The sequence below is a fragment of the Notamacropus eugenii genome, chromosome 2 (assembly GCF_028372415.1).
Source record: "Notamacropus eugenii isolate mMacEug1 chromosome 2, mMacEug1.pri_v2, whole genome shotgun sequence".
In the NCBI taxonomy this organism is placed as follows: domain Eukaryota; kingdom Metazoa; phylum Chordata; class Mammalia; order Diprotodontia; family Macropodidae; genus Notamacropus; species Notamacropus eugenii.
The window spans coordinates 366,807,606-366,825,011 of record NC_092873.1 but is presented as its reverse complement, the minus strand read 5'-3'; the positions used below and the strand labels follow the sequence as shown (position 1 = coordinate 366,825,011).

At 39.0% G+C, this 17,406-nt stretch overlaps 1 protein-coding gene across 4 annotated transcripts in view; it reads right to left on the bottom strand.

Annotated features, from left to right (window-relative positions):
- Positions 1-17,406, bottom strand: part of STXBP4 (syntaxin binding protein 4) — a 242,270-nt gene that overhangs the window by 8,854 nt on the left and 216,010 nt on the right. For all 4 annotated transcript variants that reach the window (XM_072646739.1, XM_072646741.1, XM_072646742.1 and 1 more), the window contains one exon: positions 17,136-17,193. In XM_072646739.1, coding sequence (XP_072502840.1) covers positions 17,136-17,193 — 58 coding nt within the window. The remainder of the gene's footprint in view (positions 1-17,135; positions 17,194-17,406) is intronic.

Sequence of the window (17,406 nt, the reverse complement as noted above, 5' to 3'; positions counted from 1 at the left end):
AATCTTCTACTGCATACAACACAGCGTGTTATATAGTAGGTCCTCAATAAATGGTGCCACCATTGTGCCACCTAGCTGCCCTGGTGACTAAGTGGCACTGTGGTTAGAATGCCAAATCTGAAGTCAGGCAGACTCATCTTCCTGAATTCAAATCTTACCTCAGATACTACTAGCTGTGGGATCCTGTTAAGTCACTTAACCCTGTCTGCTTCAGTTTCCTCATATGTACATTGAGCTGGAGAGAAGGAAATGACAAACTATTCCCATATCTCAGTCAAGAAAACCTCAAATGGGATCATGAAGAGCCAGACAAGCCTAAAATGACTGAACGACAAGACAATTTACTTATCTTTAAGCATGCTGTATTCCTTTCTTTCACCCTCAGTAGAATGTAATCTTGATGGTAGTCACTATTCCAGTTTTTGGTCTTTTTATCCCCACTGCTGAACACATTATCTTATGTTCTGGATAATAATACTGGAAGAAACTTAACCAATGTTGGACTCAAATGTTGGAGCTGATAAAAACCACATACTGGAAACAGTCCTGGGCTTGGAATCTGGAGGACAAACACTGATCCCCATTTTGCTTAGAATGGTACTCATATGACCATGAGCAAGTTATTTAATCTGAGCCTTAGTTTCCTCATTTGGAAAGTGGATATAATAATACCTGAAGCACCTCTCCCCCTGGGGATAGCCATGAAGATCCAATGGAATAATATTCAGAAAGTGTCTTAAAAGCCTTAAACTTATCCACAAATATCAGCAATTATCAACATGACAGAATGAATAGTTCATATTGGAGAGTTTGAGTAGCTAAAAATTCTGCAAAATTCTAATTTGTATGGCACCATCAAAATTCTGGTCAAATTTTATCTTTAACATGTATCATGTAACATGTGTCTTACCAGAACAAGTGAACATATGGACTGTGATCCCTGACTTACTAAAGAAACAAAACAAAACACTTTTTGACTTAGCTTTTTCTTTCTTACAGTAAAATTTCTTTTACAAGTTTCAGAAATTTAATCCACTGAGGTACAGGGTCACAGGACTGGGAGATTTAGAGATTCAGAGATTTAGAGATATTTAAAGAACATTTAGAGCAGAGAGGTTCTTCGCTTTTTTGTATCATAGATCCCTTTGGAAGTCTGGTGAGGTGTAAGGATCCCTTCTCAGAATGTTTTTAAATGCATAAAATAAAATGTGTAAGAATACAAAGTGAACCAATTATATAAAAAATAAACATATACACAAACAAGTTCACAGTCCCCAAGTTAAGACCTCTTCACTTAGACCAACACTCCTATTTTGCAGGGGAGGTCACTGAGGCTTAGGGTGAGGAGTCCTTGTCCAAGGTCACATGGGTAGTTAAGTAACAAAGATGGAATGGGGATGTGATTGTCTTGCCGGTAAGAGAAAATTGCTATAGTAGAATGTTGAACCTGCTGTCAAGAAGACCTAAGTTCAACTATAACCCTCAGTAACTAGCTCTATGACCTTGCACAAGTTATTTAACCTCTGCCTGCCCCAGTTGTACATCTATAAAACAGGGATAAAAATATCACCTACCTCTAAGGGTTGCTGTTAGGATCAACTGAGATACTATTTTTGGAGTGCTCTGCAAAGCTTAAAGCACTATGTAAATTCCAGTTATTAAAGAATACGAAGGACCAGCCAGCGTGTGGCATGCAGACCAGCGAGGCACTTCAGGGCACCACTGGCAGCAGTTTCCAGATTGCTCAACCCACAAATGTCACAGACAGCTTCAAAGATCAGTGGGAGGGCTCCTTCATCCAGGACAGGGGAGCATGTTCTGGACTTTCAGCAGCAGGCACTGAAGCAGCACCTGCCATTTTTGGAGTCCTCCAACTATAGCCCCTGGGGGAATTGAACAGCTGATCTGAATCTCAGCCCTGAGTGGCAGCCCTGGGAGACCTCTGTCTAAAGCCCCTGAGGGAATTGAGCCACTGATCTGATTCTCAGCCCTGAGCTCCACCCAGGGGTGAGGAGGAGTACTGGCAGTGGAGCTGGAGGTGGTTGTGGTGAGGGAATTCCAATTGCAGATTTTGTGTAGAAAAGTTTTTGGTTACTCCCAGACCAGTGTGCAGGCTAGGAGGGGAGTAAACTCCTTTCCCTTGATTGTGCTACCTTGGAAGAACAGAGAACTTACAGGTCCCTAGAGTATACCTTCCTCTTGACAAAGGACTCAAAAGTCAAGTAATTGGCTGGGAAAATGCCCAAAAAAGGGAAAACAAATAAGACTGTTGAAGGTTACTTTCTTGGTGAACAAGTATTTTCTCCCATCCTTTTGGATGAGGAAGGACAAAGCATAACATCACAGGAAGTCAAGGCTTCCATGTCCAAAACCTCCAAAATAAATATGCAATGATCTCAGGCCATGGAAGAACTCAAAAAGGACTTTTAAAATCAAGCAAGATGGGTGAAGGAAAAATTGGGAAGAGAAATGAGAGGGATGCAAGAAAATCATGGAAAGCAAGTCAATAACTTGCTAAAGGAGACCCCCAAAAAATGCTGACGAAAATAACACCTTAAAAAATAGGCTAACTCAATTGGCAAAAGAGGTCCAAAAAGTCAATGAGGAGAAGAATGCTTTAAAAAGAAGAATTAGCCAAATGGGAAAGGAGGTTCAAAAGCTCAGTGAAGAAAATAGTTCTTTAAAAATTAGAATGGAGCAGATGGAAGTTAATGACTTTATGAGAAACCAAGAAATTACAATACAAAACCAAAAGAATGAAAAAACTAGAAAAGAATGTTAAATATTTCATTGGAAAAACAACTGGCCTGGAAAATAAATCCAGGAGAGACAATTTAAAAACTATGGGACTACCTGAAAACCATGATCAAAAAATGAGTCTAGACTTCATATTTCACGAAATTATCAAGGAAAACTGCCCTGAGATTCTAGAACCAGAGGGCAAAATAAATATGGAAAGGATCCACCAATCACCTCCTGAAAGAGATCCAAAAAGAGAAACTCGTAGGAACATTGTAGCCAAATTCCAGAGTTCTCAGGTCAAGGAGAAAATATTGCAAGCAGCTAGAAAGAAACAATTCGAGTACTGTGGAAATACAATCAGGATAACACAGGATCTGGCAGCTTCTACATGAAGGGATCGAAGGGCTTGGAATATGATATTCCAGAAGTTAAAGGAACTAGGATTAAAACCAAGCATCACCTACCCAGCAAAACTGAGTATAATACTTCAGGGGGAAAAAATGGTCATTCAATGAAACAGAGGACTTTCAAGCATTCTTAATGAAAAGATGAGAACTGAAGAGAAAATTTGACTTTCAAACACAAGAATCAAGAGAAGCATGAAAAGGTAAACAGGAAAGAGAAATCATAAAGGACTTTTTAAAGTTCAACTGTTTACATTCCTACATGGAAAGATAATATTTGTATCTCTTGAGACTTTTCTCAGTATTTGGGTGGTTGGAGGGATTATTCACACACACACACACACACACACACACACACACACACATACATGCACACAGAGATAAAGAGCACAGGGCAAGTTGAATAAGAAGGGATGATACCTAAAAAAATAAAATAAAATAAAATTGAGGGGTGAGACTGGAATATATTGGGAGGAGAAAGGGAAAAATGAAATGGGGCAAATTATCACTCATAAAGGAGGCAAGAAAAAGCTTTTTCAGTGGAGAAGAAAAATGAGGAGGTGAGAGGGAAAAAGGGAAGCTTACTCACTTCACATTTGGCTTAAGGAGGGAATGACATGCTTACTCAGTTTGGTACGAAAGTACATCTTGCACTACAGAAGGGTAGGGGAGAAGGGGACAAGTGGGGTGAGGAGGATGATAGAGGAGAGGGCAAACAGGAGAAGGGAGTAATCAGAAGTAAACACTTTTGGGGAAGGACAAGGTCAAAAGAGAGAACAGAATAAATGGGGGGCAGGACAGGATGGAGAGAAATATAGTTAGTCTTACACAACATGACTATTATGGAAGTCTTTTGCAAAACTACACATATACAGCCTATATTGAATTGCTTGCCTTCTCAGTGGGGATGGATGGGGAGGGAGGAAGGGAGAGAAGTGGGAATTCAAAGTATTAGGAATGAATGTTGAGAGTTGTTTTTGCATACAACTGGAAAATAAGAAATACAGGTAATGGGGCATAGAAATCTATCTTGCCCTACAAGAAAAGAGAGAAGATTGGGATAAGGGAAGGGAGAGGTGTGGTAGAAGGGAGGGCATATTGAGGGAAGGGGTAATCAGAATGCAAGGCGTTATAGGATGGGGAGAAAATTTGAAACTCAAAATTTTGTGGAAATGAATGTTGAAAACTAACAATAAATAAATAAACATTAAAAAAAGAATATGAAGTGAACAATATACAGGTTGTGTATATGTATACAATATGTAATTGTGTACATGTAGACAATGTGCACACAATTTATTTTATTTGCACAGAATATATAGATATTATGTATATCTATATATTATAGATAAAAATAGACTGACAGATATAGACTGTGACTTCATCATAATAAGGAACTACAGTGAGCAAACTACCTCTACCAATGTAGGTTGGCACCTTTTGTACAACTTGTAGCCTCCAATTGTTGCTTAAGGCACTGGGAGGCTGTGACTCACCTGGGATCATAGAACCAGCAATGTATCAGAGGAAGGTCTTGAACCCAAGTCTTCTTGGCTCCAAGACTGGGTCTCAATACCTGATACCACAGCTGTCTCACAAAATACATATATGGCTGTTTTAAATAACTGCTACAGAAAAATATAGGTGAGGGCAAAGTCATTTTTATAATATCATGGAATTGGAATTTAGAAGAAGGCATACAATCCCCAAGGACAAGATGATTTTTTTTGAACTGTGAACAATTTTAAGCCATTATTTAAGAAACATGAAATCACCCAATCCAATCTAAGCGATATACATGGGGAGCAATAAATTCCCCTTGAGGGACGCAGAGCCAGGCTCTGATGCTGCTTTTCTCATTTCCACTGATATCAGAAAAGACTGGTGATGAAGAGAGGTGGGTGAGGGCTTATTTAAGAAGAGGAAAAAAAGGTCAGTGTCCCTGTGAAGTAGCAGGCTGGATTCCTGAAACAGGTTAGGGAGATGTGAGGGTGATGGCATTAGTACTAGACAATACATCTTGATAAATGCAGTGAGCAGGTAAGGTGCCAGGGAGGCAAATGAGTCCTAAATGTCTAGTGAAATAAAAATATAACTCCAAGAAGGCAATGAGGTTCCAAAATATTTCACCCAATACTGCCTTTCCTTCTGTGCAAAGTGCAAAGAAATATGTGCCATGCTTAAGTTCTACCTGTCAGAGGAGAGATATTTGGATATGGATGTTTTATTCATTTAAGTGGGCTTCGCTATATCACATGGAACCCAAGCCAGCTGGCTTGCTTCTTTTAAATGATGATTTCTCAGGCAGTACTTCATATTCTTCCACCCCTTCATAGATATTTATAGAAAATTCAGAGCAAGCTGTCTCAGGCTCAAGAGGCTATGCACAGACTCTCTGCTCATGTGCTGGTATTACTGGGCCCTTTATTGGTCTGGGAGCTTAGGGTTGGCTGCTGATTCTGGCCATTAATTTTAACTTCTGGCTCTGAGAATATCTGCACATAGAAGTATTCCCATCAACGTCAGATCAGCACACAGCAATACTATAATACAGTTTTAAAAGGACTAATATTGATGGGAGGGAGTGGTGGTACATGTCTGAAATCCCAGATAGCAGAGGCTGGTGGATCACTATTGTAGACACCCGAATGAGTGAGCATCACAGAGATGGGGGTCCAGAAGGGATAATGGAGAAGTACATGCAACCAATAACAAATACAGCACCAGTAGGGTGTGTCTGAGATGGGGGAAGAGGATGATGCCCTAGGCTGCCTATGGAGGGAGAACTCGCCCAGGTTGTAAATAGAGCAGCTCAAAGCTCCTGTATTGGGATCTAATAGTAGCATTTCCAGGTTGGGAGAGATTGGAAGACCCTCTCCCCCCTCAAAAAAAAAAAAGGACCAATATCTGTGTTTTAGATGAATTTCAATCACAAAATAGAAGATTTCATCTCTGAAATCCAACCTACAGGTTTTAACACCTGGATTACGGATGGAGATTTAAGCTCTGATCATATTCAGGATACTTTACAGCTACTGGCTTTAAGGAAAGGTATTAAACACACTCATTATCCTCTCCCCCAAGTCTTTGTTTTCTTATTTTAGTCCCCTCCTTTTAAATTACTAAATGGAGATGGAGCTCCCATCTCCTTTTTAATTATTAAGTTTACCTCTCTGGAATTTTTAGAAATTTAGAAATGCAACAGTTGACCCAGACTCTGCAAACATCTGTGTGATTGTTTAGTGAGGATGACTGGCTTCCCTGATATCCCATGAGGGTTCCCTTAAACTTTATTAGTGTGACAGTGGACTCTTTCCAGCTAATCAAAAATGGATCAAAACTGCAGAATAAATAAGATCTTCAAAGTAGAGCTCTTGACAGGCTCTATTAGGTGCAACAAAATTGCTGAGACTTCAAGAAAAGGAAAAGGTAGATTAGTTACTTCCTATCCACAAACAACATTTTCCCTGCTTTCTGCTTAGTTTAGATAGTAGGCAGGAGAGGCAACAATTGCAAGACAAAGTTAGAACAGAAGACATATTAGCATTTAACTTAAATTCCTCTTTTACAAAGTACCAGCCAGCCAGAATAAAACTATAATTTTATTTCATTTCAAGATCATAGGCTTTAAGAACTGGACTGCATCTTTGGTATTATTTAGTCCAAAACCCTCATTTTACAGAGGGGGAAACTGAGGACTAGAGAGATTAAATAGACCTATTTATCATCCCTAAATCAGGGTAATAAATGAGTTCCAAAATTGCATGCTTTCCCCCATTGTAGTCTTTTAATTATGCTTTCTTGCTTCTCTCAGTCGTCACCTGGTCTTTTTTCTCTCTATTACAGAAGAGGTATTTCTATTCTTTATGAAGACTGATCCATTTACTTGCCCTGTTGATGTGATTCCCTCCCTCCTCCTCCAGGACCCAGCTTGAGCAATTTTCCCCTCTCTTTTAGGAGTGTTCTAATGCTCCCTTATCGATAACTTTTTTTTTTCAATAGGGCTATAGGTATGTTCAGGTCTCTTTAAGCCTAAAAAACCCTAATGACCCTCCTAATCCATCTTTCTCCTCTCACAGCTAAACTTCCTCAAAGAATTGCCTACACTTTGAGCCTTTATTTTTTCACTACCCACTCTATCAACTTCTTGCCATCTGCCTTCTTGTCCCCACCAATGTTTTATCACCAATGATAGAACTGTCTAATCACCAAATCCCATGGCTTTCTTCTCTGTAGCATTCCATACTAATGGCTACCCTTCCCACTGGATTCTTTATTCTCCAGAAGACCTAGGCTTAAATTCTGTTTCTGATGTTTACCACATATGTAATCTGAGCTAAGGCATCTAACTCCTCTGGGCCTCAGTTTCCTCATCTGGAAAATAAGGGGATTGGATTAGATGACCTCTGAGGTACCTTCTAGCTCTAGACCTAAAATCCTATGATTACTGAATTCAGAAATCTGTTTCTCCTCCTACCTCTTTAATTCTTTCTCCTCTGTTTCCTTTGTTGGTCCTTTGCTTCTATTCCTGATCTCATACCATGGATGTTCCCCAAAGTCTTGTCTTTGGTTCTCTATGTTTTGTCCCCTATACAATCTCTCCCAATTCCAATGATCATTTCTATATAGTTGGAAAAGACTTCCAAATCTCTATCTCCAGCCCTGATCTCTCCTCTGAGTTGCAGGGTTGCACACCAAATTGCCCATAGACCATTTCTGTGTGGTTGTTCACCAGCATTTCAAAGTCAATAGAATTCCACAAATAGAATTGTATTTCTACCTTTTCTCTCCAACATCACCATTTCTGGCTGCCATATTCCCACTTACCCTCTCTCTAATATTCTTAACTTTGAAGTTGGGTTTGATTCCTCTCTTGTCAATTCTTGCCCATTCCACCCTCTTAACATCTCTTTCATGTTTCCCTTCCCCTTTATTTCCACTGCCACCATGCTGGTACAGGCCCTAATGAACATCTTATGGCAATAGCCTCCAAAGAAGGAGTCTCTTTCCTTATTCCAATTCATCTTCTATTCTTTTGCCAGGTTAATCTTTAAGCAAACACCTGGTCAAGCTACTCCTTTGATAAAAAATCTCCAGTGGCTCCTTCTTACCCACTAAGAAAAATTCAAATTCCTTTGTTTGGCATTTAAAGCCCTTCATAATCTGACACTGCCCTCCATCCTCCCAGGCTTATTTCATGTTTTTGATCTCCACACAGTCTACTTTCCAGATAACTGAGCAATTCTCTGTCCCTCAAACACATCTTGTGCTGCCTTCTCTCTGTTTGCTCATCATATTCCCTATGTCTAGAGCTAGTATATCTGCCCTTTCCCTTTAAACTTACCCATTCTTTTTTTTTTTTATTTTGTAATGTTTAATAATCACTGCCATACAATTGCGATTTTATCCCTCCCCACCTACTCCCCACTACCCCCCTCCCTCCCCACGACTGCATACAATTCTGTATAGATTCTACATATACTTTCCTATTGAGTATATTTCCACTATAGTCATGCTATGTAGTCAGACTAAGATAAATGAAAGAAATCGTATAACAAATCAGAACATGATACACAAACACATACACATACACAAACATGATCTGCTACAATATGTGAGTGACTTCCATATTTCTCTCTCTGAGTGTGGCAGGCATTTTGCCTTGAGATCCTCCATTGGGATTTTTTTTTTGGTAAGAAGTTCTTGTGTTATTACAAAAATCTAGGTCTACCAGAAAAAACTCTCACACACTGTGGTTGTTGCTGTGCATAAAGTTCTCCTGGTTCTGCTCCTTTCACTCAGCATCAGGTCATATAAGTCCTTCCAGGCCTCTCTGAAGTTTTCTTGTTCATCATTTCTTATGGCACAATAGTACTCCATTACATTCATATACCATAATTTATTCAGCCATTCCCCAATTGATGGACATCCCCTTGACTTCCAGTTTTTGGCAACTACATAGAGTGCTGCTATAAATATTTTTGTACATGTGGGACCCTTTCCCATTTTTATGATCTCTTGGGGATATAGTCCTAGTAGCGATATTGCTGGGTCAAAGGGTATGCACATTTTTGTAGCCCTTTGGGCATAGTTCCAAATTGCTCTCCAGAATGGTTGGATGCGCTCGCAGCTCCACCAACAATGAATTAGTGTTACCCATTCTTTATAAGCCCATAAAATGACATGTCTTCCACAAAGCCCTTCTTGTCCCTGTGTTAGTAATGATCTTCCCCTCAAATGTTACTAGGCCTTGTGTTTCCCAAAAGAGTGAATCATGTATTATCTGGTATAAGAATGGTTTGTGTATGTGTTAAAACCTCCTGCTTGAATGGACATTCCATGAGGGCACAGTCTATTTTAAATAAACTATTCCTCCCTCTCCATATGCAGCACAGTGCTCTACGCATAGCTGCTGCTCACAGTTTATTGAAAAATCAGTTGTGTACTTAATTTAATTTTAGAAGTAATTATCAGAGATATTGAGTACTTTGGCACCATGGAATGATTAGGAATCTACTGTGGCAATGGCCCAAATTCACATATATCAAAATCTTTTACCAGACTGGCAACCTAAGTGTATCACTATCCATACTTGGCAGATCTTAATTATTTTTTCATATATGAATATTATTTTGAAAACAATTTTGTCACATTATATAACTCAGGGACAGAGCATATAAAATTTTAACTAAGATGAAATGAATGATACTAGTAGGTTATCTTAAATGTGCAACAGTCTGCAGATTTAAGGTTTTTCACAGAGAAGATAAGAAGTTGGGTGTGGGAAAGTCAGATTAATCAGATAATTTCATTACAGTATCTTCAGACTAGCTTCCATTTTTCATTAAATTTACGAGAACAGCAACTCTTTCTCTGCAGACAAAGTTAAAAAAAATTCCAGGGAGTATGGGCAAAAATAGCCATGTACCTTCATTAACGATATATAATAGGAGCTTCTACATTATAAACATTATCATCAAGTCCATAAAGTGTTTCCCTGCTTGCCTTGGAAGTCAAAGCAAGCTGATTCTTCTACACAGTATTAATAGATGTGCAATGGAAATGTGGCTTGATGAGGACATTTAATGAGGAACGCATGACTCTGGACATTCTGAGGACAGCAATGACAGCGAGGCTCATCCCGTTGCCTGAGGCCTGCTTTCCATCAGAAATAACAACTCAGTTTCTGCAAAGACAGTGACAGATGCCACTTTCAAGGCAGGGACTACATGGATGGAGCCCATTATCTTGCTCAGTATTCGGGTAGTGTAATTTCAGGTACCTTTCCTTTTTAATTAGAGGTTGGAGAGATACTAACCTAAGGAGCTTATTATTTACTATTTCTTGCCAAAAGTCCACACCAATAATGAAAGAGCCAATTATTCACATTCCCTGCTAATCTAAGCTTCTTCTCCTATTTCCTTGATATTTCATACTAATTGATTTTTTTTTTCTGAAAGTTTAAGACAGGGGCATTTTCGTATATTAACACTTCACTTAGAATCACAGAAACTCAGAGTTGGAAGGGACCTCACCTGGGATTATTTAATCTAGTTTAGTGGTCCTTATACTTTTTAGTTTCAGGATCTCTTTGCACCATTAAAAATTACTGAAGATTATAGTTAAGTGCCAAGAAGAAAGCAAAGGTCCTGTTTCAGTAAACATAGATGCCAGAAATTCTACAAACTAAAGCTCAAGTACCATACTCACAGAAAAACCTCTCAAGCTCTCATTCTAGACCTATCTACTCTTATTTTACAAACAATATTAGTAAATTTAGTTATATTTTTTTAAAATCATGTCTCAGCTTAACTTTGTATTTCCCCCAGTGACTTGCAAAGTGTATTTACTATACACAGCTGGTAATTCAAAAAATATTTGTTGAATGGTTGAAATGACTTTTAGAGATAGACGCACTAATGTTTTCCTTCCCTACAAATTTAGCACAGGAGAAAACAGTCTTTTAATATGTCAGTAGCCTTTAAAGGCATCATTATATAAGAGTGTAGTGTAATATAGTTGATGTTCATAAGGATGGCATAATTTCATCAAGAACAAATTAAATTATGTTAATTACATTGTTAAGAAAGCATACATTATTATGATACATGTGAGAAAGAGTTCCACCAAAATGGTTAAATTAAGAAATCTTTGGTGCTTAACAGAGTGTAGAAGTAAGTTTCAATTATCTAGAAAACTCACATATATGGAAAGCTTCATTTCCCAATGATGCTGGACCACTGAGATGTCACTATACATTAAGATTTTCCCACTACTGACTATTTTACCTTGCAGGTCTCTAGAAGACTGCCTATTCTCAGAACAAAGTTTTCATACTGCTGTTAAATGTAGGGCAAGTTGCCTATGTCTTTATATGCAAATCACCTGGCACACAAGAGCTACTTAGTAAATGCTTATTGATTGAAATAATTTCACTCAATAAGCATTTATTAAGTACCTCTTGTGTGCTAGGATGCATACATGCACATGGATGCATGAATACATTTTTCAATTCAATTCATTATCACAGACATTTATCAAGGGCCTGCCATATCCAAAGCACTGAAAAGAATACAAAGACAAACCAATGCTTGCCTGGTCCAGAAAGAGCTTACTCTATCTTGGTTATGAAAAGACAGTGCTAACATACTCCCAATATTCCTATAAAACACAAGACTTAAGGCAAATAAAAACATTTCAACGCATTTTCTTTCTGTCACTTCCACAGTAAACATATAGTCATCAGGCTAAGGCCTGACTAGTGTTTAAGAATGTGAAGCCACTACAGGGGATAGAGTACTAGACTTGGTGGAGTCGGGATGACCTGACTTCAAATACTGCCTCGGGTACTTAGTAGCTGTATGACCCTGCACAAGTCATTCAACCTCTGCTTGCCTTAGTCTCTTTATCCGTGAAATGGGGCTACTGAATGGCACCTTCTTCACAGGGTTATTGTGAGGCTAAAATGAGAAAAGATGAATAAATAAAGAGCCTCCCAAATCCAAAAGTGGTTTACCAATGCTATCACTCTTTGAAGAGGCATGATGATGTAAGGATGGATAAGAGGCTGGTGAGAATTGCATATGGTACTAATTATACTACTGGTCCTTAAGCTCAAAAAGTTTCCTTCCTCCCTACATGATGCATATGGTGTGTCCCTACTTAGTAACCCTTTGCTAAACCTCTTGGAAGGTTTTGTAGGTGGGAGAAAGAAAAAGCAAAACATTTTGGCAGTCCTCCCCCTGTGATGCTTTGCTCTCAGTCCTTCCTTAAATAATTGTCAACTAAAGGCATCTTATTGTCAGGCTCTCTACTATGCTTGTAATTCTGATATCTGTCACCATGCTGTTTGCAAAGTGTTTTTTTTTTTTCCCCATGGTCACAAGCCATGAACACAACAGTATTTGAAAAACCGCAAATGAGCATCAGAGAGATGGGGGTCCAGAAGGGATAATAGAGAAGTGCATGCAGTCGATGACAAATACAGCTTGTATGCCGTCTCCCTGGTTAGACTTTGACCTCTCTGACAGCAGGGGCCATGTTTCTGCCCTTCTTTGTACCTTCAGTGCTCAGCACAGCATGTGGCTCTTAGCGGGCACTAAATAAATATGTAGTGACTGGCTGATTACAGACCGTAACAAAAGAGGAAGTGCAATGAGAAAATAGAGTGAGGGATGTCATCAGGAAAATGTATGAGCTAAAAATAAGGTGGGGGGGGCACATGGGGAGGGAGAGGGATAACAGGTAGACAGCCTGAGTATGCCACAGATATCCTCATGAGAGCAAGGGAGTTTCTTGACATGTTGGATGGACTGCCTATAGGACACAGGCAGGATTTGTATTGCATGTCGTTAGGCAGAGATGGCTGAAGGGAATATGCAAACAGGGCAGGTCACAGAGCCATCTGAATGTGTGTCTGCAGTTTCTGTGTTAAAGGAAGAGAAGGAAAGGGAATAAGCATTTATATAGGGCCTATTAAATGTCAGGCATTGCACTAAACACTTTTTACAAATATTATCTCATTTGATCCTCATAACAGCCCTGTGAGTCATGTTCTGCTATAGCCCCATTTACAGGTAAGGAAACTGAGGCAAACAGAGGGTAAGTGATTTGCCCAGGATCACAAAGATGGCCTGAGGCCAAATTTGAACTCAGGTCTTCCTGACTCCAGGCCCACACTCCTTGCATGGTGCTGCCTCACAATGTTGTACAATGACTTTTTTTCCTATGTTATTAATACTTCACGGAGTTGGGATTTTATCCACTTGAGAATGCCTTATACTGATGTAGTCTGCAAGCCCTCCACAAGATGGAAGACTTGGGAAAAGTGGAAAAAAAAAACTTAGGAAGACTTGCATGCAGAAGGAAGCAAGTAGAACTAGGGAGGAAATGTATACAATAGCGATAACATGGTAAGAACCAACAAGCTTGAAAGACTAAAGAACTCTGACTGATATAACAACGAATCATGATTCCAGCTGACTGATGATAAAACATGTCTCTGTCTCCTGGAAGTGAAGAGATGAAATAAATATTCAGAAATACACATTTCTGCACATGAGTAATGAGGAAATTCATTTTCCTTTTGGTCTGAGCATATCTGTTACAAAGGTTTTGTTTTTCTTTTTTTCGGTGCACGGAAAGGACTCAGGAGACAGAGAAAATAAATGCTTATTATGTGGAAAAAATTAATCAAAATTCAAGAAAAGGAAGAAGGGAAGAGAAAAAGGAAGGAAGGAAGAGAAGTAGGAAAGGAGGAAGAAGGAAAAGAAGGATGCCATAGCCGAAAACTTCATCAGCCTGTGGCCAAATCAGTGATGTGTTTCTCTTACTCAGCCAGGCAAAAACCAGTCAAACACAAGACATAGTGTAACCCTGAGCTTACACTCCAAACTTTTTGTACTTATTGGAACCTTCTAGAGTTCATTATCCACTAGCATAGCCTTTGAGAAATCAGGGTTACTTCTAAACCGCAATGAAGCATCAGAGCTGGGACATTAGTGGGATACAATCATCTAGGCGTCTTTTAAAGATTTGTGGTCTCCGTTGTGGATACTCCCTCTCTCCTGATTTAATGTCGATTTAATCCCATGCTTTAGGAATATGGCCTTTAGAAGCTGCTATGTCTAAAAAAAATTAATTTACTGAGTAGCTACCCCACTAATCATGAGGATTTGCATGTAAAATTTTGGTTTGGACCATAAGGAACTCCCAGTGTGGAAACCCACTACATTTTCTGTTCTATAAAGTCTTAGCAAGTAATTTGAGCACTGAAAATTTAAGTGGCCAGCCCATGGTCACAGAGCCAGCCTAGGTCTGAGGCAAGACTTGGACCAAGGTTCTCTTGACTCATAGGCTAGCCCTTTTCCTACTATGCCCCCTCAAATAGATATTTTCATATTATCCTAAGAAAGTCTGGCAAACAGAAATTTCCCAAAAGGAGATATGGGATATCTATATAATACCCCAGGTAATTTTGTAGATGCTCACATTCAAACTCTTTTAACAAAAAACAACAGAACTACTTCAGATTTTGCTTTCGCTAGCAAAAAAATTAAAAATTCTAATGAGGACAATATTATAAAGGGAATGAAAAGCAAGGAGGCTTTTCCAAAGAGGAGTCTAAAGAAATATTTATGCTTCAAAAGATCAAGAGATTCCCATTAGACCGACCCTAAATCCATGATCTGATGAGATAATGTTTGCAAAGTGCTTAGCAGAGTGCCTGGAATGTAGGAGGTGCTTAGTAGAAGCTTGCTGAAAGGGCTAGGAAAAGCCTAACTATGGGAGTCAACAAGTACTAGTTAGATCTTACTTTTGTGGGTATCCTCATAGCGCATGGCTTCTATATTAAGGCATTGGAGGCACATGAAATGACATGACTTTTCCTTTAGATATTAATTCTCTAAGAAGAAAGTTGTCACATATATCAATATATTGATAGGAGCACTTTTTGTAGAAGTAAAAGACTGGAGGCAAAGTAGATGCCCATAATTTGGGGAAGCTGTGGTACATGAATAGAATGGGATTAGAATTACTGTGTGGTAAGAAATGAAGAACATAAGGAATACTGAGACGCGTGAAAAGACTTACAAGAACTGATGCAGAATGAGTAAGCGAAGCCAAGAAAACCAATAACGACAACAATGGAAAGGATCACAAAACAATTTTTAAAAGTGAATTTTGCAAAATTATAAAAAACAAGCATGACTCCAAAGAAGAGATATGAGAAGAGAGTGCATTTATTAAGCACTTATTATGTGTTAGGTTTGCTGGAGATATCAGGGAAGGCTTTGTTTCTACACATGTGCAACTGTTGTACATAGTAGTTTTCCTCTCTCAATGTAATTTATCATATTCATATGTAAATATGCTAAATTGGAGATAACTGAGACAGGGAAGGTTCTAGCATTAAGAGAGGTTATGAAAAGCCTTTCATAGAAAGTTGAATTTTAGGTAAGCCTTGAAGGAGGTAGGGAAGCCAGGGGGTAGAGATCAGGAAGGAGGGCATTCGAGGCATTTGGGACAGCCAGTGAAAATGTATGGGAGATGGAGCAGCAAGGAGGCCAGTGTCAATGAAATGCAGTGTATATGGAGGCAAGTAATGAGTAAGAAGACTAGAAAGGGAGCCAGCTTATAAAGGGCATTGATTGTCAAATAGAGCATTTTATATTTAATCTTGGAGGTGACAGGGAGCCCCTGTAGGTTACCGAGTAGATGGGGGTGGCATGGTCTGACCTGTGTTTTAGGAAGATAAATGTGAAAGCAGAGTAGAAGAAGGAGTGAGACTAACCAAGAGGCTACTGCAATAGTTCAGAGGCGAGGTGTTAAGGGATGGTACATGGGTGGTGGCAGTATCAGAGGAAAGAAGGGGACACAGAGGAGAGATGTTATGAAGATAAAGTTGAGATGTCTTGATAACAGATTGGATATGGAGGGGGTGAATGAGCAGAATCAAGGATGATACCTAGATTTCAAGTCTGGGTGACTGGAATGATGGCTGTATCCTTCACGGTAATTGGGGAATTAAGAAGAAGGGAGGTTTTAGAGGGGAAAGATAATGAATTCAATTTTGGACATGTTGAGTTTAAGACGTCTACGGGACATACAGTTCTCAATATGCAACAGGTAGTTGGAGACCTGAGTCTGGAGTCAGCGGAAAGGTTAGTGATGGATAAGTAGACTTCAGATTCATCTGCATAGAGGTGATAATTGAATCTATGGCAGCTGATGAGATTACTAATGAAAACAGTAAAGGAGAAAAGGGCCCAGGACAGAGTCCTGGGGGACAGTCACCATTAGTGGGTATGACCTAGGTAAAAATCCAGGAAAGAAAACTGAGAAGTCTAATACACAGGAAGAGAACTGGGATATAACAGTATTATAGAAATTTAGAAAGAAGAGAATATCAAAAACAAGAGGGTGACTGACACCCCTGCCTCACTCCTTTGAAGAGCCAGGTTCATGTGTGTGGGACACAGCATGTATTTTCAGACTTTTTTGATGTATTGGTTTTGCTGATTTAAAAAAAATTATTTTTTTCTTCCTCTTTTCCTTTTTTTTTAAAGTATTTCTTGTAATATAGGACAGCTCTCTGGGAGGAGAAAAGAGGAGGAATACTGGGAGAAATTCTGGTGATGTAAAAAACAAATACAGCAACAAAAATATATTCAAAAAAGATACTGATCACCTTAGTTAGTACGTGAGTTCAGGTGGTCAACACTAGGTAGGGATGATAATTCCACTTCCATTTTGTGTGTGCATGGCTTCCCCTGGAACTCTTCCTAGATCTTTCCCTGCATGAGTCCTTCAGTATCAGCACATAAATCATGCAGAATATAAAACTGGTGAGACTTCACTTCTTGTTACTAATTTTTGTAACCTCTGAAGGGGTCTGGGAGGGAGTTTTAGTTTTGCTGATTGCGACTGCCAGGTTTGCTCCAGATGTGGAAAAAAAAGTGCTGACTTGGTTGGGATGCTCGGACTTACTTGATAAAGTATTTGATTCCATCTGCTGTGTAAGCTTCCTCCCATCCATAAGGTAGACCTAAAGTAAAAAGAGATCAGAAAATATTTTTAATTTAAAATAACTTTACACCATACATTTAGTAAAGCAACTTGACTTCACAGATGAGCATCATTCTTAAATTGGCATATATAACAATAACAATAATTAGTAGTTACATAACACTTCAAGGTTTGTAAACCACTTTATAGATGTTATCTCATTTCTTTCTCACAATAATCTTGGTACTATTAT